At 40.2% G+C, this 20,842-nt stretch overlaps 1 protein-coding gene across 1 annotated transcript in view; it reads right to left on the bottom strand.

Annotated features, from left to right (window-relative positions):
* LOC149297803 (guanine nucleotide-binding protein subunit beta-5-like) overlaps positions 1 to 20,842 on the bottom strand; it is a 28,947-nt gene extending 8,105 nt beyond the window's left edge. Inside the window, exons 1-11 of the mRNA XM_089488239.1 lie at positions 20,717 to 20,842; positions 17,681 to 17,792; positions 12,401 to 12,537; positions 10,970 to 11,011; positions 10,122 to 10,198; positions 9,819 to 9,951; positions 8,073 to 8,216; positions 7,313 to 7,404; positions 6,126 to 6,174; positions 3,819 to 3,915; positions 1,184 to 1,384 (exon numbers count right to left, since the gene is read on the bottom strand). Coding sequence (XP_089344365.1) covers positions 1,184 to 1,384; positions 3,819 to 3,915; positions 6,126 to 6,174; positions 7,313 to 7,404; positions 8,073 to 8,216; positions 9,819 to 9,951; positions 10,122 to 10,198; positions 10,970 to 11,011; positions 12,401 to 12,537; positions 17,681 to 17,792; positions 20,717 to 20,842 — 1,210 coding nt within the window. The remainder of the gene's footprint in view (positions 1 to 1,183; positions 1,385 to 3,818; positions 3,916 to 6,125; positions 6,175 to 7,312; positions 7,405 to 8,072; positions 8,217 to 9,818; positions 9,952 to 10,121; positions 10,199 to 10,969; positions 11,012 to 12,400; positions 12,538 to 17,680; positions 17,793 to 20,716) is intronic.

The following is a 20,842-nucleotide window of genomic DNA, read 5'->3' as shown; positions in this document are numbered from 1 at the left end:
AGGTAAGAACATTGGTGTTTCTGACCAGTGCATGCAAACTTTCAATGCATGTGAATAAAACCAGCAATACGATTTTATTTGGAGTAGCCGTATTTTCCTGTTTTGTTGTTCTCTAATCACTTGTCTGGGCACGGAAACACAGAGAAAAAGTATAAGACTGCTACTAGAAGCCTTTGACTTAACTCTTCCATGCAGTCATGCTATATAGATATACAGGTGGTTGACCCCTTACGTTTACTCCACTTTTGTCATTAAAAAACAAGACAGGCCTATGGTGGAAAGAGTAATCCCTTGAAAATAAAAGGTCTAGGTTTGACCTTCACAACTCCAGACCTTGTGGCAAACAGGACACCATTTTTGGATACTCCAGCTTGGGCACAATCATTCCAATTAGAAGACTCATTAAAATACATGTTTTTAGCACAGACATAACAAGGGGTCCTGGTGCCTGAGGGAAGGGCAGATGCAATGCCTCAAACTGAGGTCTTATTCTCTTACAGAAACAAAAGGAAACACAAGGAGAGCGCTAAGAAAGCATGTCACCTTGCCCATGAAAATTTAGACCCTAGTTTTCAGGCAGGGAATACAAAACCCCTGGCCTGCTTGTGGCCCTCATGGGCTGGAGTTATGTACTCTTGGTCAAGGCAAGGCTTTATTGCATGTTCGGATGTCCGAAAGTGAAAAAACCAAAATTCACAAATAAACTGGTGAAGAAAGAAGTGACCTGCATAACGTGTAAACATTATTTAGGAATGTTGGCTAAAGGCAGAATTCACAGTGAATTCCTGAAAAAAAGAAGTCTATAAATCTAAAAATATATATATGTACATACTGTACATATAATCCTCATCAAAACCTTCTCTTCTGCATAACATACATTATGTAACGTAGTGATAATAGTTCTGTTACACAATGTTTTTTGTTTGCTTTGAGCATTTTGGAATTTTCTGGGGAAGGGTGTGCTTACGATCATGTGAACCGGCCCTGATAATATTTGTAGTAATACGATCACAAACATGATTACAAAAAAAAACCCAACAAACTAAGAACTTTGGTAGAGTACAAGATGTGCCGAAGAAACAAGCATTAGTAATAATTTGCACATTGATCTGATAGATATGGTGATTCATTGGCGGACAATGTCAGTGGTGTGGTTTTGGATACACGTTTTGTTGGCTAATACCCCAACGTTTACAATGAATAAATAGGGAGCTTACTCTTAGCGTGTGATCCCACGACCCCGAGCAAAAAGCAGTTCCATCAGGAGACACGCGTAAAGTGCTGACTCTGTTCTCATGGCCGAATAAGATGGACACCCTTGTCCCCTTCAGAACATCCCAGACATTAATCGTATAGTCATTATATCCAGCAAAGAGGAGACGACCTATAATAAATAATAGATGAAAAAGAGCAGGTGATGAAAATAAAAAAATTCTTTATAGAGGAGATACAGAGCTCAATCTATAGGTTATTACGTGAAGTGACACAGTGTACAGCCACTTTTTCTAGCGGGGCCAATTACACTTAATGGTTTGGTCACTTTTAAAAACCACAAGCAGTTCTTATTATTTTTTATTCTATACATTGTAGCAACCAACTGTCTAGTAAATGTATAGATTTTGTGTATTTTCTGTCTACTTGAGCTTGTGTGTCTTGGTGCATGTGTGTGTCCTCAACCTACGTAAGTAAATACACAAACATAAGTATTAGAAACCAGTAAAGCTGTCAACATCCACGTACTGGCACCGTGTAATGGAGACGGGCAGGTGGCACATATAAGCTTCTCGAATGCCCAAACCATTTTGTAATGTTCATGAAATAGATTTAGAAAGGTTTACTGATGCTTTGCATTCACATGCATGTAAATGCTTTTATACAGTTTTTTTACATTTTAAACATTAACTTTTTAAAAGGAAGTCCCATGGAAAAATATCGTTCTCCTTGAGCATAAAATCCAGCGCTGTATACAGTAATGTGAATTAGCACTGAGAAAAAACATGTTTGTATCTCATTCTCTGCCATTAATCTCATTCTTTTCCTTTATATCTGCAGACATGGAGGCCGCCATTGTTGTGAGTCATGTGATGTTTTAGGTGATCTCCCCTCACAATCACCACACCGAACTGATTCTTTATGGTAATGCTAAAAAAGTTCTGTATGTACATTGAAACCTTTTCCTCCATAGACATTCATTAGTCAGAGTGAGCGGCTGAGTGATTAAAACTGAGTAATTCTATTTTCTCTTTTTGTACAATAAGGCATATCTGCATCACATGCAAATAGCTTCTGCCTGAAAACATTACATTATGTAAAAACTAGAATTGTTAAAAACAACACAATCCTTTTGAAAATATATTTTTATCTGATATACCATTTCTTGGGGATAGGAGATAGGATAGGGATAGGAGTTCCCCTTCAAGACTGGGAACAGCTCCCGTATAGGAGACGGCACAGAGCAATGTTCTATTGCAAAAGCAAAACACAGTCTGTGTTCTTTGTAAACCATATTACTGTGACCATAAGTGGATATGGCTATTAGCACATGGCTATTTCTGGAATAGACTAATACGCCTGTCTCCAGATAGGCTTATCTTACAGGTATATGTCTTCTCAAGTTTCTGTGATGCATTTTATTCAACAAAAACTGAAATATGGGCAAAAGATTCAATAACGCATTTAGTTATTCAAGTCAATTAAAGTTTCTGAAACAGTGCAGTCGTATTAATATAATACAAACAGTGAAATAATCTATTCTAGCATATTTACCATTTGATTAATTTAAGGGCAGAGTAAAAATTGTTGATTCTCGGTCAATTATTATTATTTTTTTGCTAATTAATAAGCCCACACTGATAAAATCACAAGTCCTCCCAGAAAGGGTCTCTGCTTCGACGCCATGGGCTGCCGTGTACCTATAGATGCACGTTCTAGAACTTGTATTGCTTTGGGTTGTTGACAGCCCTTTTCATGAAATGCTGACTCCTGTACTAAAGATAGCTTTACTGAGAGATGAGCTCACGGCGGAACAGCCTAGCGAGCACAAATGCCCAAAACAAGCAGAGACACAACACTTTGCTCACAAATGAAGTTTAATTATTGTTGTCAGTTTCCAGCATTACAAATCAAAGCATCTGCACATTCATAGCATGTTAGTTAGGGGTTTCTTTTTGAAGTGCAAGTTTAAAAGAGAATTCTAGTTTTAACTCACTAATGTCTGCGGCACTACGTAGGGCATGTATGCAGTACCTTTGCGATTATGCTTTGTATGGGACCTGCTAAGCTCTTTTTGCAGCAGAAACAAGTTGGACCTTCATAATGTATAGTGGAGTCACTAAGCTGAAACAGCGAGACTCCTGCAAACTCTAAGTAACAGAATTAACGTCTTAGTATCTTGCAAAAAGTTCAACAATAAATACAAATGGGCTGTGACAGTTCTTGCAGAATAACCCGTTTGCTGGTCTTTTATAGTTAACCAAGAACGGTCTCTAGTGTCTCATTCTCGTAGGCATTAGAGCGGATTTGGTCAAGCAAACATCATCTATCGCTATAGTATATGAATTGGGTCACTTGGGTGCACTCACAAACAGTTAATAAAGGATGTAATATGTGTGCCATATGTATTACAGTAATGGCATTGTGTGGTGGTCTTGTGATATATTTGTTTCATATTTCATTTAGTAAGTAACTAACGTAGGTATTAAAATCCTGACTCTTTGTTACCTAGTGTACAATCACATGTTTTCTGTCAAAATCATGCATTAAAGTTGCGTATCTTCACCATAGTGTAACATCATGGAAAACAAATAACCCCCACTTACCACTCAGAGAGAAATCCACACTCGATGCTCCAAAAATGATGCTTTCCTTGGAATAAATGGCCACTTCTCTATCAGCCCGTAGGTCATATAGCCGGCACTGCACATGAAGAATAAGCACTGGTTTACTATCAGCCAGTTCTGTGTACCAAGGAGCAAGCGCTGCCTAGCTCTAGTACAAATTGTTATATTTGTTGGGAGTTTAACGCATTTTGAGTTAGCATAATTTTTATTTTATGACTGCAAAATTAAAATTAATCGTCCACCAATACGTAGTGGAGAGTGGACTTAACATGTATTTTCTCCATTGTTAATGTGCTATGCTGGTCTTCCAGGCACAGCTCTTACGTCTCCTACTCTGCTTTGGTCTCACTGGATAGAGAACATCAACCATAACCACTTAGCAAATATTCCAGCACAGAGACATCCAATATAACTTCCAATATAATTATTTTGCAGTGTGAGCAAACATTGCCTTTATTGTTGTTTTAGGTTAATTAAAGATGTTATTCCCTTCCAAATGATGAATGATGGGTGGATTGTGGACTCCTGTGACTAACTAGGGAAGGTAATACTGAGTATATTACACTTTGTTCGCTTAAATGTAGTGGCTAAATGACAGAGGTCACTGGACTATAAATACAATGTAGCAATTATGATGTAGATACACTATATCACCAAAACTATGTGGACACCTGACCATCACACCTCGTTGCACATCCCATCTGTGAAGACCATTTGAGTTCCTCAACAGCAAACTCATCAAACCATGCTTTTACGGGCCTTGTTTTGTGCACTGTGGCACAGTCATGCTGGAACAGAAAACGGCCTTCCCCAAACTGTTCCCACAAAGTTGGAATCAATTGTCTAAAATGTCTTTGTATGCTGTAGCATTAAAATCACCCTTCAATGGAACTAAGGGGCCTAACCCAGCCCCGGAGAAAGCAGCCGACATTATCCCTCCTCCACTAAACTTTACAGTAGGCACTATGCATTCTCATGGTTAGCGTTCTCCTGGCAACCGCCAAACTCCGATTCGTCCATCAGACTTCCAGAAACACATTTTCACTGCTCCAGAGTCTAGTGGCGGTGTACTTTACACCACTCCAGATAATGCTTGGAATTGCGCATAGTGATCTTCGGCTTGTATGATGCTGCTTAGCCACGAAAACTCATTTCAGGAAGCTCGCAACACTCAGTGCTTGTGCTGATATTGCTTCCAGATGAGTGATGGTACAGAGAACTGGTGGATTTTATGCACTGCAGCACTTGGCAGCCTTGCTCTGAGCGTGGTCTACCGCTTTGTGGCTGAGCTGTTACTCCTAAACGTTTCCTCTTCACAATAATAACACCAATGGCAGAAAATTCATGAGCTGGCTTATGGAAAAGGTAGGACCCTACATAGTGGTGCTTACAGATTTAAATAAGCAATATATAAGCATTAGAAACCAACCACACGTGTATACCACAGGTTATAACTTCCCATTCAAAGGATTTGTATCATTCTTCCTCCCCTTTAGGTTATCTACCCTCTATTGTTGGCTTGCGTAAAAAGGGAGATATGCTAGGTATGCTAGGAGTCCCACAGATCTCAACTCCCTTAGGTAAACTTTTAAATGAAATATCTCATAACCAGATATATGGCTACATGACTAAGTATATAAAAACTAAAAATAAATTAATTTAGCCATTATAAAAGCTGTGACTACGATGGCTCACCTTAAAAGCAGACAAAGCATGGCGTCTGGAGCAGATGCCTACATGTTTTTTTCATATTATACTGCAATTGTCGGATACTTTGCTATTCTTTGGCCAGACATCAAATGCTGTAATGTCTTTCTCCACTGTATGTATTCATCTGTCCATAGTACACCTTAACCTAATTACTGAATATATTTACATCAACACTATAAAACCTGAGGACACGCTCTCATGGAAACCAACTTTATTGTTGGGAGTGTTTTGCTTAAGCCTTAGTTGGCATTAGTTTAATACCATTTTTGCAGTTTGTGGTTGCTAAGTGATTCATTTAATATTAAATATTGCATTTACCGTATATAATTTATATAATTAAACCATTAGCCTTTTCAACACTATCAACATATTTCACGGCTGAAAATATAAAAAAATATTACTTGTCTTTACTTATTTGGTGAAGGAGAGACAGCAAACTAAAGGAAATGATCACATTTTACAGCCCCATAAACATTTGCAGTAGGTTGGGAATTTGGGATATATGAGTAATGTTGAAAATGTGCTAACATGATGTACAATGATGTACAATAAAGGATGTTAGAAAACAATTCTTACCGTGGCATCGTCTGAACCTGAAGCAAACGCGTCTCCGCTAGGGTAATACCTGGGAAGGCACACGCAGAGTGATATGTCAAAAACTGATATGGCAGAATATAGATGAGCTCATAGTTCTGAACACTCGATGCATTCACAGAACCAGTGTTCCAGGCTGGATATTGCTATATTGTTTCAGAGAACTTACTTAAAAGAAGTTTGTGATGTGTTTAAATGGACCAATGCTCATACAGATGGAAAGTCACTTAAGTGTCAAACACTTCATCTGAAGCAGAAACATCTAAGAAGGCTTATGTGGCTACTTTCAATACAGAAGATGGTGTATTATATGACAACTTTAACACATATGATCCACCACATTGAGTCACCAGATGGGTGGAGTAGCTTGGTGTGATGTATCTTAAATTATTGGATTATCTAAAGAACTGAGTTTATTTCTTTAACATTGGTTACTATAGCAGTAGATGTCTCCCTTTTTTGGTGGAAGGATTGCTAATGCAAGTGATTGCACACAGTCCTCGTTTTGTGCTGACCTATCTTATAGCAATGCACAAATACATCATTCCTCCATTTTAAGTCTGACCTCATAGTACCGTCCCATGATTAGGGCTTTTACCATAAAAGTAATGCTCTCATATGTTTCTTTCCATTTAAATAGCCACACTGCTGTGTGCTATTATGGATGTGTCCTGTAAAATACACAAGGGCCAGTCACTCTGTCACATCCCTGGTGTGTCACAACTTACATGGGGCTAGCTGGGGAGCTCAGAGATCTTCCTTGAAACCAGCCCATTTATACCACAGAGGTCTATGCATATCTCTGTAGTAGACTTTAGACACTACACTAGAGCTCAGGCATATCATATCCCGGTGCTCTGTGCCAGCAATCAGCCATAAAACAACATGGTAGGACCATGGGTGGCCCCATCAATACATAAACAACTGTATATCTGGTCATTTCTGCAAGAATATTGGGTATCAAACCTTATTTCAGGAAAATAAACCCAAGTTGACTTACATATTATATGGGGTTCCACCAAAAGGTAATATAAAGGACCACCTGTATATGTGAATAAGGAATGTAAAATATATCTTCCCATCTGTCAATCATTCCATATATGTTGTACATGTATTGCTGCAGGTTAATGCTCCTGTGCTACCAGTGCTTAGAAGTTAGATGCACTCACCTGACACTGTTTATGTCAGACTCGTGAGTCTCGAAGGACTGAATACATTGCCCGGTTCTCATGTCCCAGACCATTGCTTTTTTGTCACAGCCCTAGGTACAAAAAAAGACACTTGTGCAAATACACAGGTGAAATAATCAGATGGATATAGGGATTATATGCAGCATTTTGAATCTAACCGGAGACTGTTTAAAATGTGAGGCCAGTCACTGAATAGAAATAGGTAAAAGAGCTGTCCATCTGCTAAAGATGAAATGCATTGAAGTGTGTATACACCATACAGTGCCTCGTATTCCATACGGGGTACACACCTGTGTTTACTGGTTTGAAGCATAATAGATGAAAGGTTCGGTGTTTGATATTTCTACCTGTTACTATTAGAGAAAAGAATGGGGCTTAGAATCTGCCTTGTATTACATTATGTTTTATTTATAGAGCTCCAGCAGATTCCACAGTGCAATAACATCAAGGGGACATTGAAAATAAACAGTAACAGTAAACTGAAAAGATACAATTAACATAAAATGAACACACGTTAAGACATACTGGTGCAGAAGAACAGGGCCCTATACCGTCTAACACTATATTTCCTCCTTATTATAGAGGAGATGCCTACAAGACCTAGCAGGCCTCTCTGACAACAAAGGGTTAAGCAGCACAGTGTGACCCTCGTGTTTTTTTTTGTAAATCAGAAATGCTGAGTACTCAGTTTCCTTGAGAAACTCCTATGTCATGTGATTGAAATGTTTCCAGCACTTACCCCAGACACAAAGGTATTTCCGGTTTCAGAAGGTGCCAGATCCAGACAAAGAACATCAGCTCCATGTCCGTGAAAACTCTGGAGCAGCTGTCCACTCTCCACATCCCACAGAGCACATGTCCCATCTCCACTAGCTGTCAGAATCTACGCAGGCACACAAGAAACAACGCATAATGTCACCGCCCGATTACATTTCACTATACAAATCGTAAAGTTTAGAAGAACAAAACATATTGAAAGAATTTGCAGAAACAAGTCACCGGCAAAAAAAGTATTACGTTATACTAGTTATAAAAAAACAAAAACTTATTTCTTGGATCAATGTCATTTTCTTTCTTCAGAGGACAAAGCATCGGCGGAATCACTAGGCTGCCCCCTTGTGGTACAGTCAATGTGGGGCAGCAACTCCATAGTGTAGGGTGTCACTTTTATAAAAATTAAACTTTTTGGACTTAACTACCATACATTTAATAAATCCATAAAATAGTACATGAGGGGGGCTAAATCTACCGGTAATATCTTTACTGTAGCACTGTAGTTACACCTCGTCTGGTGGCCTTGCATGGGTGTGTTGTGTGAAAATGTCTGTGATGTATTTCTGGTAATAGGTGTGATTTGGAATTCTTTCATTCTTACATCATTTATTTTCATGGTTTCGAGGCAACCGTAAATATTATTGTAGGTTGTTCCTTCATCTCCCTAACTTTCAATGAATTGGCTCCCTCCGTCCCTGCCGCCCCCCCCATTATCTACCCTTACTCCCCCCCCTCCTTGTACTTACCTTTCAGCAGTCCTGTGGCGAGTCTCCCTGTTCGGTCTCGGTGCCGGCTGGTAATGCTGAGCGCCGGAAATGAGGTAATCTTCCGGCACTCAGCATTACAAGCCGGCACCGAGACCGAACAGGGAGACTCGCCGCAGAGGAGAGAGAGAAAGGCGCCGAGCGGGTACTGACAGCTTCGTAAGCGAAAACCACTCGGCGCCCCTTTCTCTCTCTTTCGCTTTAAAAAAAAAAAAAGGGCTCCATTGTCGGGCCAGCCCTGATTGGCTGGTAGTCGCTGCAGCGGTTGAGGGCATGCTAAAGCCTTTGGGGGAGCTACCAAAATGTGGTTAAACATTATTATCCACAATTAAGGTAAAAAAAAGTAGAGATGTCATTATAATATAAAGTGTTGCGGGGTTAATACATAGAATGTATAGTTATGTATTTTATGTACCATAGCAAAGAATTGGTAAAATGTATGCTGGTGTCATCCAAGCCTGATTGTCTGCCTTAGATGCTGGCATCCCAAGATGAAGGAGGAATTCCCAGGAGTGGCTTCCACTAAGGAAACAATAGGATGTTCTCCTTTCACCGTAAACAGGTTATTGTAGGTGTCGTGTATGGAATAACCGATTGAAGGCAAGGGTTGTGCCGCCATAAGAACAGATTAAGCAGATGCTTAGGGCTCCTGCTATGGTCTAAGGAGCTCCTTAGAAGATGGAGAGAGACCTATGCAAGTGCCACACACATGTATCCACAATTAGATGGGACTACAATATTTTTGGTCCACAAAAAAACTAAAAACAGAAAAAACTGACTTTATTTTAAAGACTCAGCTGAACACTTTTTTAAAAAGTCATGAACAAAATTTGTTTAATTCCCTTAATAGAATAATGATTGATGTGGATATGATGCCTTGCTGCAATGTCACAAAGCAGGCAGCATTAAATTATCCCCTGGTCAATTGCGATCTCGGATCTGTTTACCTGCATGTCTGAATTAGTAAAGCTACAAGCAGACAGGTAGTTAGTGTGCATTGCTACAGACTTCTTCTTTGATGCCATGTTTTCATTCTTATCGAAGGTCAGCGGGTACACTGAGCACTTATTGTCAAGACCGCTGTGCAAGAGAAAAAGATTGAGTATTGAACAGAAAGCCTGGAGATTTATACACACAAAAAAAAAGATAAAAATCATAATTTGTATGAAGCAGACTGGATTTAAATGACTCACTAGCAGACCTATTACATGTAGACGATAGAAAATTAAAATGGGAAATGAATTACTTACCCACATGCAATCGCGCAGCCGGACGGGGCATAGGCACACGCCATGACCCAGGTACAAGGCATAGTAACCGCATGCTCCTGGAATAAAGTATATACAGATATTTTTCAATGTAAAGCCCTTTCTTAATGTTACATCTTCTCATCTCTATTACCATGCTGATACTTCACTACGTTTATTTTTCCTGCAGTCCACCTAACAAGATGGATAAAGGAAACACAGGACAGCATTAAACGATTATGAGTACGGTATTATGGTTGAAAAGAATAAATACGTATAGCTCAGAGGAAAGAAGAGTGAAAGGGGATGTCGTAGAAACAGTTAAATATATAAATGAAATTCAGTAAAGTACACAAAGGAATTATATTCCCAAGGAGGAGAAATTTTCGGCAAGAGGTCATAATCTAAAGCCAGGAGATGAGAAAAGGCAGTTAAAACTGTTTTATTTAGCTAATGAAAACTGTAGATAAGTGGAACGCCTTTCCAGCAGAAGTGGTAGAGGTAAATACTATGTGGGGAATGCATGGGCCTAAGGCATAAGGCCTCTGATAACCGGGTAAACTGGTAATACTGCGTGAATGTGGTAATATTTTTGTATGGTTACAGAGTGAAGAAGAAAGTTCTTATTCAGTTATTTAATAAAACACACTGAAATCAGCATGTGGCCGAAAGCTTGCTTATGGAGCTAATCACGGTGTCCTCCTCTGTATCCCTGACTAGCAGCTACATATGTATACAACCTTGATTAGAGATCAGGTACCTCCATTTTCATAGCTAGTTCATTTTAAAATATATTTATATTTTTATTGACACAATTCTCTGTTGTTTGTCAACAAGCAGTGGTGACCTACCTTGTTGGTGGTGAATGCATCCCACACAATCACTTTTCCATCCTGTAGGGTGAAACACAAAGCACTAGGTATGATGTACAATAAGAGATGGACATCAGTACAAGGCGGCATGCACTTTACAGCCAGGAAGACATCAGTTGTTAATATTTGGAACGTAACAACAGCGGCTGAGTGAATGTATACTTTTAGTAATGGTGTAGCTTTTTAGTAAAGGTTTGGATCATCTCATAATTTTGTTATATCGTGATCTTCTCCCCCAGTATTCCGGATGTGTATGGATTCATGGTTCTTGTAACTAGAAAGTACCTTTCAGAGTGGATTTCAATTTCATCACTCGGTAAAAAAATGGCTGATGCAGCAATTAGCCTACTAATGACACTTTCTTCCAAGCTGTGACAAGGCCATAAGTAACCTTGTCTGCCCATGTTTAAAACAGTCAGGCTGAAAAATAAGTTTTTTGGTCGGCCCCTACAACTGTGCCTGCGTCCTGATAAACCGTATCACAAATGTTTCCATTCTTGACTGATACATGCAGTCGTATCTTGGCCTTGTAGGTGCCAGCAGGCACAAATCATCCCTCATCCCTGTGCCGTGATCCTGCCTTTGCTGCCATCTAGTCTAGTAATACGTGGGAGTGGGATCTATGAAAAGGAGAGATTGAGTGTGTGTCAGCGTATAGTGTTACGGGTAAGCCTAGGTTAGTGTCCCCTGGGAGAGGGTGAAAGAGAGAGAGGGATAGGAGGAGAAGTAGAGAGAGTGTGTGTATAGACTGTATCTATTAGTGTTAGAATGTTTGTTGGTTTATGGTGAGTGGGTGTGGGCAACTAAGGTCACTAAGTCTGTAGGGGGGTATAGTTAATTGCCCCCTTCCAGCCGCATAGGACACTGCAGAGGCAGAGGCACCTGAGTACTCCTCCCCTTGCGCTTTCATATGTAAGCATGTAAGTTAGTTGAAAAACAACTGGTTAAATGCATTTACGGCTTAGATAATATTTATTCTGATTTTATTTTTATCTAGGGTAATTTTTACATGCAGAATATGAATACAATATTTACTACATGCATATAAAGAAAAGTGAATAGCAGAAAAGGTAGATAAAAATGTTGACGTGCCACAAAGTCTCAACTTGTCCATTTTGCTTGCAAACTGGACTACATATATATACCAGCCCATGCATTCATTGTGATACACTCCTGCAGATTTCACTTTACCACGTAACGCTATTACTTCTCTGATATGCGCATCCATTATGAAAAACCTATTCGAATACTTAAGACAATTGTGAATATTTTAAACGCCCTCCAAGACGTGTTGCGTAATTAGACAACATACATACATAAAACTATAGAAACTCTTTGTACAGATCTTATATTCTGACATTTCTTTATTTGTTACTACATTCTCAGTCCAACGGGCCAACGTTTCATTACCTGGGATGAGCTCACAATCCTTCTTTTATCTTTACACCAGTCCATGCAGAGCACCTTATTGCCATGACCCTTCAGCGTCCGCCTTGTTTTCATGACAAATTGTCCAAGAGACTCCACACGCTCTGCCACTTGGTGTACTACGGGAGACACAGAAAGAACATGATCAACAATGTCTTGGAGACCCATTTCCATAAATGTAGTGACAATTCAAGGAATAATTGATTCCTACAGAAACATTGACAGTAACACCTAGAAGCATGTTGGGAAGGAAATGTATTAATATAGTGTGTTTTATAGATCATTGCTCTCCAATTACATTAGAGTGGAGGGATAGATTTTGTCTGAGCTAGGGTGTCGGAGCTATGAATACTAGCAAACATACACACACACCCTCACACACTAATATACACTCATATTAAATATCCTCACTCTATCATACCGTCATACTTCTACATCCTTACCTTGCACAAAGCTTTTCCTTTGTGTCTGCTTACTGCTTACCCTGCTGCTTACCACGGGTCAAAATGAGTGCATTGCGGGCTGCCAGTTGGACTTCCCTGCTCTAGATAGGGGAGCTATCCTTGCATCAGTCATTTCAAGAAGATGGGTTTTTCATCATGTTTCTGATGCCCATGTAGACAATTAATTGAGCACTTATAAACACATAGTAAAACAAGTAGTTATTTTAAATGTTAACTTTGAATTATGTGAAGAAAGAAAAAGCTCAAGCTTTAGTCACCAACTCAACTGTATTTCCAGTACAGAACATGGACCTTTGTATAAAAAAAGGAAATCTGAGTTTTACCCAGCAGAGATACTAAATGTACAATCTATTAACTACACAAAGTAGAGTAGACTATTATTCGTTTGGGAATCTTACATTACATCTTGCATAGAAACGTACGTGACAGATGGTAGTAAAACATTTATAACTAATTACTTCCCTGTCCTGAAAGCACCCTCTTCACCTCTTAAAGGGGTTAAAACTTGATGGAGAAGCGTAATCATTCATAAAAACAAAGATCAATCATTCCTACTGATACATACAGGTTTGGGGTTTCTGCATACATCTACACTTATATGTATGTATATGCATATAGAATTTATATCCATGTCCTAATCCATTTAGGAACTTTTTTTTCGCTACTCTTTAGCTAAGATAATGACTTGGGTCTTACTCAATGTCCCTATTTACCCTTGTGTTGGTATCCTTATCATGTTGGCAGCAGCTGCAGTCTTTCATGAAAAATGCTGTTTACACTGACGTAAAATGCTTCACAAAGATCTAGTTTTCACTTCAAAGCATCGCTCGCACTATGTGATAATTCCCTACGGAAGTATAGTGGTGTGGAAATACAGCATGTGATTTATATCTCTTACCAAATGCAGGACTATTTGAAAAAGCTTGTGAACATGGGGGACTGTAGCAGTGCAACCCATGTGAGATGGAATGTCCCCTTCTAGGATTATGGAGAACTGGAGAAAAGGCTTGTTACACTGTTTGCTGGCACTTGGGGAAAGAGAAACATCTAAAAACTCTTACCACTTTTCATGATGACCCTGAAAAGTATGTATCCTGCTTTTGATACACTGTACATGTGTAGACTAGTTTGGAAGGCTACCTAAAGTCACCCTACAGATGGTTTCGCAATGTAACAAGAAATACCAAATCCTTCTAGCCATTTACATTACTGAAGCCCCTTTTCCTCAGTAGGCATATGGACCAAAGGATTTTCAATTCATATTCAGTTTCCCTTCTCCTGCTAGAATCTTAACTGCTGGAACGAATAACTTATTATCAGTTAACTAATTTCCTCTCTTCAAACTCTATGCTTGAGAGTCTACATTCCGGTTTCCACAGCATTCAACAGAGGCTGCACCCACTAAAATTACTAATGATCTCCTTGCAGCTAAAACACAAGGCCACTTCTCACTACTTTTTCTCTTGGGCCTTTCTGCAGCCTTTGACACAGTTGAGCACCACCTCCTCCATCCTCATGGCATCTGTGACACAGCTCTTTCCTGGTTTAAATCATACCTCTCTGACCGTACTTTTAGCGTTCACTGGAACTTGCTTCTCTTCCCTACCTCTATCTGTTGGTGTCCCTCAGGGCTCAGTTCTTGGGCCCTTGCTATTCTCTATCTACACTTCTTGCCTTGGATGACTGCTATCTTCCTTTGGCTTCCAGTACCACCTAAGTGCACTGACACCATAATTTATATTTCCTCTTCTGACCTTTCATCCTCTTTTCTAACACGCCTTACCTACTGTCTTTCAGAAATTCCATCATGGATGGTGTACCTGTACCTTTACCTAGAGCTCAAGATGAACTTTTGGTAACCCCGCCATCTGCTCTGTCCACAATTCCTGACGTATCTCTTACTGTCAAAACAAAACTATCCAACCAACTGACCAAGTTCGCTGCCATGGTGTGGCATCACCTGAGAATCCGCTAACCGCGGGTGCCAGGTCCAGCGCTGCCTCTTCTGCTCCCTCCTCGTCTGCCTCCTGCATGGCTGCTTCTGGGCGCGGGCAAACACCATCACTCAACTTTATTCGTCCCCGAATGGAGACGGCGGGGAACCCGCTCAGATGACGTCACGCACAGGGACGGGGCGTCCACGAGTGGTAAGTTTAAAACCCAGCACTGAGTATTACTCAGTTATTGTGCCGTATCTTTCTATTAGCTGTATGCTGTTTGCACTCCCAATTGGATTCTGTGCACCAGACCCTGGCTATTATATTGGACCCTGCTGACCTCCGTGTACCTGACCCCGGCTATCCTTACTGACCCTTTCACCGCTCCAATCCATCCTTATCACTGAAGGTAGACTAATGTTTCTCTGTCCGCTACTCCACTGTGCCAATCACTCCATTGGATCCCCATACCATTAATACCCTTTCAAGCTCCTGACCTACAGAGCTCTTAACAACACTGCCCCCCTCTATATCTCTACCGTCCTATCCAAATACACCACTAACTTCCTTCTTTGTTCATCTCACTACCTGAGTCTCTCTTCTACTGTCGTTACCTCTTCCCATATTCAGGATTTCACCTGAAGGTGCTACACCCCTTCTGTAGAATTTCCTTCCCCATCTAGTCAGACTTTCTCCCTTGTACACAACTTTCAAAAGCTCTCTGAAGCTGGGTTACCCTTTTCTCCCCAGATTGCTCTCCTACATTTTTTTCCAGGAGGACATTTCACCTTTCCTGAAAAAGGGTGAAAAAATATGGGGTCTGTGACTTGTGTGTGAGCAATACCAGGCTTGGTGCCTCAATGTTAGGGTGACCACATGCGCCATGCTTTCCAGGACACATATAATTTTTACATATTGCTGACCAGCTCAGATAAAAAGCTGCCCTGTATTAGGAGGATGTATAACTGACTAACTGGTTTTCTTCCATAAGTCTATACATCCCACAGGGCAGCATTTTATCTGGGCCAGTCACCTTTCTTCCTAACACTCTCAGCCATCATCCTAATCAAGCCATCTGAACGATCAACCAACTTCAACAGATCTTCTGGACCCTTTCAACTCATCCTCAGTCATATTGTTTCACTTCCCTCTCAACCACTGACTAGATTGTAAGCTCCCAAGAGCAGGGCCGTCTCATTTTATACCAGTTTGTTTTTGTTTGTGATTTTAAATTATCCCGCCGATTGTAACAGCGCTACGGAATCTGCTGGCGCTATATAAATAAATGTAATATTCATACCTGCCTGTCTTAAAAGGTTGTGTTCTTGTATCTCATTAAACCTCCAGAGAAGAGGCTACCATAATGCAACTGGAGGTGTGTAAAATGAAAGGATGATATGTGAATGACTGTAAGTTGGGTAGATGTAAAGTGAGGTACCTTGCTCACCAAAACATTCCCTTTTTGGCTGTGTTAATTCTTTTAACATTGTAGCCGAGCAGCTGCACAGCTTTATGAAAGCCAGATTATAGATAGGCAAACCCAATCTCCTGGGAGGATGATGGGAAAATGGGGACTAAAATGGTTGTTTGTGGCGTGGATAAGGAAATTTGTGTTTATTTGTGAAAGAAAGCATAATACACATATGCTAAGATGGGCATGTCTAAAAGCAATGCGGCTCTAAATGCCCAAAGCATTCTAGGACTTCTAGGCAGAGACATGCAGATAAGGACTCAGAATGGTTATTTTTAGACTGGGCCACAGTGGTATAAGTGCATTTTATTTTGCTTAATGTACAGTGGAGGGCTTTTGTCACCTTTTAGCAAATATACACAATTTACAAAAAACAAAACAAAAAACTAGTGTTAGATCTCCCTGATTTTCATTTTATGCTGTTCTATTAGCACCCCGATCTGTACCTGCTTTGGCAATAGTGATCTACATATAAAATTCCATCTTCCACTTTCAGTGCGTTAGGGGCCAGTATTAAATATTCACAGCTATGGCACTCACAGGGTTAAGCTTTAGCTCCCCTGCCCTAACGGTGATAACGAGGTAAAATGTGATGGAAATATATTAGAAAGCGATTAAGTGGATTATGAGATTTATTAAATGATGTATAATTTATTAAACTATGAAAAGACCTTTTACAACTGACTTACATTATTATTATTATTATTACTATTTTTTATTTATATAGCACCAACAAGTTATGCAGCGCTTCTTACAATACATACATACAAAGAGTATGACAAACCTAGAATTAACAGACAAACCGATACATTCGATAAAGAGGGCCCTGCCGTCACTCCTACTTTTTTTTTTTTTACTAGAAAGTGATAATTTGAGTAGCTAAAATAGGATTGGATCCTTGTTCAGCTTTTCTTGATGTTTTTAACCCTTTAACATCTTGATGGAATACGCTGGCTTGGTATAAACTAAATATCATTAAATGAAACAAAAACAAAAAAACCACTTGACAAGTGAAACTTGCTGTGCTAAAAACAAAGCAATAATATATTTAACTGCCATGCAAGCTTAGAATCAAGTCGCTGATGAATGTTCATATTATTCCCAGGAAGGTATGGCATAGATGGGTATCTTTGGATCGTAAGCTGCCACCAGATCTTGCAGGGTTAGGAGACATAACAGGAACAGGAGGCTATGACATTACGGGCTATTTTTATCCGGAGGTGAGATGCCTTATAAGCCGAGATGGTTAAGGCTTTGCTTGATAAGGAGAGCTTTCTGGGTAGCGGTAGAGTACGGTATGTTTGTTTACACGTCACCGGCGGAGCTGTCATCTCTCCCCAGATGTCATGATAAAAACAGAGACAGGCAGTCGCCTAATGAACATACTTACATTCCACATCATGCAATTTGGCTCTCTCTTCTTCCAGCTTTCCTTTAAGGCTCTCTGCTTCATTCTTCAGAGAAGCCAAGGTCTCGTTCTCCTGCAAGCCTTCAGTTGCCATCTTGATACAAAAAAAGAGAGTGAGGATGCAGGGAAGGGAGGTGGGAGTGGAGAAGGGTATGATGGGGATGGCTCAACAACCAAGGATGCTGCTGCTGCTGCTACTGCAGACGCTGCTTGGCTCAGGCACAAGCAGAAAGCTTTTTTTTTTTTTTTTTTTAAACAACTATAGCTTTATTTGGTTAAAAAAAACAAAAGGCTTCTATCAGCAGAATATTAAACTGACAAGCTTCATTTGCCTTAGTATATTATGTGTATTCCAAACAGGAAAATAACAGGCGTAATTTAGTAATAATTGTCTTCATTAATCAAACATTAAACAATTACGTAAACAGAACAAACTCTTGCGTGGTATAAACTTGCTAAAATAAAAAAATAAATGTTTTATTTTTTTATTTTATATCTAGCACTGTGCCCGGAATCATGTATTGTATATGATTTATATAGTATACAAATGCAAAGTATAAACCCATCACTGTCACCATATGACATGAAAAGGAGTTCCCAAATAACCTCCAAACGATTTAACTAAATGCTGTAAAATATAGTTAATACGTAAAATATAGTAAATAATTGTTTTATTTATAGAATATTAGGAAAACACCTTTGCGAACCAGATTTTGCAACCATTGTTTGGTACTTTTTCTTAATTATATCTGTGTTCAGAGGAATTAGGTTGTTTAGAAATATGACATACTAAGCTGTCCCAGTGCAGCAGTGGTATGAGGCGGAGGAAACTATGAGGGGGTTACCCCCTTTACCAAACTTCTTGAATTGCAGAAAACAATTGTAACAATTGTGGTATCTGATGCCAGCCCAGTTGGAAGCAAGGTTCCCTGGTGCGTCCCCTCAATGTTGGAGACAATATGACCAAATCTGTGCTGGGATTTGGGTTACCCTTTTCTCCCCAGATTGCTCTCCTGCATTTTTTTCCAGGAGGACATTTCACCTTTCCTGAAAAAGGGTGAGAAAATATGGGGTCCATGACTCGTGTGTGAGCAATACCAGGCTTGGTGCTTCAATGTTAGGGTAACCACATCGGCCTGGGATGGTCAGGAAAATTATGTTTGTCCTGGAAAACATGGCTGTTTTGGTCACTCTGCTCAATGTGCAGCCAGCTTTGAAGGGGATTGGGCTCCCTGATGCCTAAAGGGCATAGATACTGGGGGGGGGGGGGTTGACTGGTGGAAGCATGTTTCATGCTTCAAGTTCTTCATCAGGCAATGCTGGAATTACGAGATTGCAGTTCAATTTGATTGGGTATGAAGCTTCCCATCTTATACCCAGGGCCGGCTCAAGACATTGGTGCTGTCTGGGTGGAAGAATAAAATGCTGCCCCTCCTAAAACCACGCCCACACTAACACACAGAAACTCATACTAATACACTCATCCAGAGACACTAACATGTCCGCTCACTAACACACCCACTCACACCAACAGAACCAGCCACAACAACACTAACACACACAGCCAGACACTCACACTAACATGCACACATACGCTAACATACCCAGACACACACAGTCACACACAGACTAACATACTCACGCACACAGACACTCATGCTAACACATACTCACTCACTCACACAATCACAACCAGGCTCATTAACACACATCGACACTATGACAACCAGATACATGAAACCAGACACTAACACACAGACACTTACACTAACAAACAGACAGATTAACATCCCCAGACACACACAGTCACCACACTAACATACCCACATATACACTTCAATAAGATGCAGTACAAGGAGCTGCATCATTTTTTTGTTAATCGCTCTCGCTGAACTCACCAATACAAGCAATTGCATTTTACAATGTCACACTTGCATCGCTAATTAAAAAACGCTTCGTTTTTTTCAGCAGTCATGCATATAAAAAATAACCAACACATACTGCTTCCATGATGCTGGCTGAGCATCATGGTTAGTGCAGTCAACAGTAAAGATGCAGATGCTAGCTGTGAACTACAATTCCTATGATTCTCAGCCAGCCAGGTGTCAACCATAATGCTGACTGAGTATCATTGGAAGAGTAGTCCACAGCAGCAGAATTTTTTTTTAATAAAAAAAAAAAGGCTAATGTTAGCCTCCCTACCAGAACCCTTACACACACTTGCTCATAAACACACATATACACATACACTGCCCTCACACACAGCTTACAAATACCTACACACACCTGTTCATACACACACAAGCTTACAAACACATACATTCATATACACTGCCATTACACCCCTTTCTCCCCATCTCTTAACTCTTCCTCCATCCTTCTTCCTTCATTCTTCTTCCTTCATTCTTCATCCTGCATCCTCCATCCTGTAGTGGAAGCACGAGGTCTGTCACTTCAGACCTCTCTTTACAGCTCCCTCATCACTACGCGCCGGCTATTGCTGCCGAGCGCAGGGATGGCGTCATATCCCCACGTTCGGCATTATTTGCCGGCGCGTAGTGATTAGGTCTCAAGTGACAGACCTCGCGCTCCCTAATGTTGAGCCGACTAGAGGGAGATTGTGGTATAGGTGGGAAACCAGGATAGAGACCCAAAATTGGGACTGTCCTGCGTAAATCGGGACAGTTGGGGGACAGGAGATTAGGTAGCCTTCAGTGCCAAAATATGTCACAAGAAAATCAGAGAGCAAATACTTGTTTACACAACTGCATGTATATGTTGCCATCAAAATACAGGGCTGTGGTCATGTTGGTAACCACCAGAATATGGCCGACACACACAGAAAAATAATCTCTGCGTCTACATTAAAATTTATTTACTGCATTAATTAACTTAACTCAGACGTTACGCTCATGATCTTTGAACGCGCTGTGAAATGAAATACGCTGTTTACATGTGCCGTTTCAAGACAGATACTATAGAGAATATATCATGTTTTACTTCAAAATATTACAATACCATTTCCACGCATACTGAGCAGAAGGTCACTGGCTCAGCTTTGATGTAAATAGTCCTTAAAGGTCTTTCCCTGTGGCATCTGCTACAGGGACCAAACAAGACAGCGAGGAACGTTTGATCACACAT

The sequence above is a fragment of the Sceloporus occidentalis genome, unplaced genomic scaffold (genome assembly GCF_023333645.1).
Source record: "Sceloporus occidentalis isolate IW3139 unplaced genomic scaffold, rSceOcc1.0.p SCAF_37, whole genome shotgun sequence".
Classification (NCBI taxonomy): Eukaryota; Metazoa; Chordata; class Lepidosauria; order Squamata; family Phrynosomatidae; genus Sceloporus; species Sceloporus occidentalis.
Note: the sequence above shows the minus strand (reverse complement) of the source record. Positions and strands in the feature narration are given on the sequence as shown.